At 65.0% G+C, this 1,335-nt stretch overlaps 1 protein-coding gene across 1 annotated transcript in view; it reads left to right on the plus strand.

Annotated features, from left to right (window-relative positions):
- The first annotated feature begins 110 nt into the window (after positions 1 to 110).
- The window catches only part of TMEM25 (transmembrane protein 25), a 3,003-nt gene continuing 1,778 nt past the window's right edge, over positions 111 to 1,335 (plus strand). The window contains exons 1-4 of the mRNA XM_010008975.1: positions 111 to 192; positions 275 to 559; positions 780 to 1,070; positions 1,145 to 1,276. Coding sequence (XP_010007277.1) covers positions 111 to 192; positions 275 to 559; positions 780 to 1,070; positions 1,145 to 1,276 — 790 coding nt within the window. The remainder of the gene's footprint in view (positions 193 to 274; positions 560 to 779; positions 1,071 to 1,144; positions 1,277 to 1,335) is intronic.

The raw sequence follows: 1,335 nt of genomic DNA on the forward strand, positions 1-1,335 counted from the left end.
AGCCCAGCCGCATCCTCTGGCCCTGCTGCGTGCCGGGCTCCCGGGGGCCCAGCGCGGGGCCGGCGCCCTGTCCTGGCTCCAGTTGCTCTCTCCCAGTGCTGAGCGCCACCATGGGGTATCCTGGGGGCTGGTCGGGTGCTTCTTTCACCCACGTGCTGCTGCTGCTCGGCCTCCCAGCGCTCTGCTCAGCAGGTGAGGCTGCAGCGGGGTCCAGCACATGGCTCTGGCAACAGGACCCCACCGCAGCTCTGATGTGCTGGGGGCTCTCTGGCAGGGCCGGGGGAGCCGGGCCCCACTATCGATGGACAGGCACTAGCAGCGTGCACACTGCGGGAGGAGGAGAGCCGTACCTTCACCTGCCAGGCCCCTCAGCTGGCCCCTGGCACTGCACTGGTGTGGTACCTCGATGGTCGGAAGCAGGAGGTGAACTGCTCGGCCGCAGGCACTGCCAGCACCCTCACCCTCACTGCCCAGCGCACCTACCGCGAGCTCAACTGCTCTCTGACGGACCCGACCTCCAGGCAGACCCACAACGCCTCCGTCCTCCTTGATGTGCAGTGTAAGGTCTGCGGCACCAGGCCACGGGTGTGGGGAGGGTGGGCAGGGCTGCTGCTCGGCTGCAGCAGAACTGTGACCTGCCACAGGGCAGCGTCTCATCAGTCCTGCGTAACCACGCTGAAGGCTCCTAGTGAGACAAATCTTGCTCCTGGTTGGGCTACAGCCATGCTAGCTGCTGCCCATCCCTCCCACCTATCTCACTGCCTGTGCTTGTTGTCTAGATAAACCGGAGATCCTGCAAGCAGATGCCCACTACCAGGATGCTGAGGGCACTGGGCTCCTTCTGGTGCTCTCTGTGCTGGTGCGAGCCAACCCCCCTGTCAGCATTGCTTGGGTGTGCCAGAATGGGCATGTGATGGCCAATACCTCTGAGTTCCTCTTCCTGGGCACGACACGCTACCCAGGGCTGGCTAACCACTCGCTCCATGTCCACCTCAGCAGTGTGGCTGGCAACCTGTCTGTCAGTGCTGCCAACAGTGTGGGAGTCACCACCACCTCCATCCTGCCCCCAGGTAGGTTTTTGTGGGGTAGGCATGGCACGGCAGCCCTGTGAAGGGATGCTAAGGGGGCCCTGCTGCCTGTTCAGGTCTGTTGGACACCCACGTGGAGCTGCCTTTGCTGGGTGTTGCCATCGGAGCAGCCCTGGCCCTTGGTGTCCTGCTCCTCCTGGGCTCTTGTGCCACCTGCCTGGCGTGCCGCCGGGCCAAGCTGGAGCCAGGCGTGGGGCCAGCCGAAGGGAGCAGCCCACTCAGCCGCTGCTCCCGTTGCAGCAGACCC

This window comes from Chaetura pelagica, unplaced genomic scaffold (assembly GCF_000747805.2).
Source record: "Chaetura pelagica isolate M959 unplaced genomic scaffold, ChaPel_1.0 scaffold650, whole genome shotgun sequence".
Taxonomy (NCBI): domain Eukaryota; kingdom Metazoa; phylum Chordata; class Aves; order Apodiformes; family Apodidae; genus Chaetura; species Chaetura pelagica.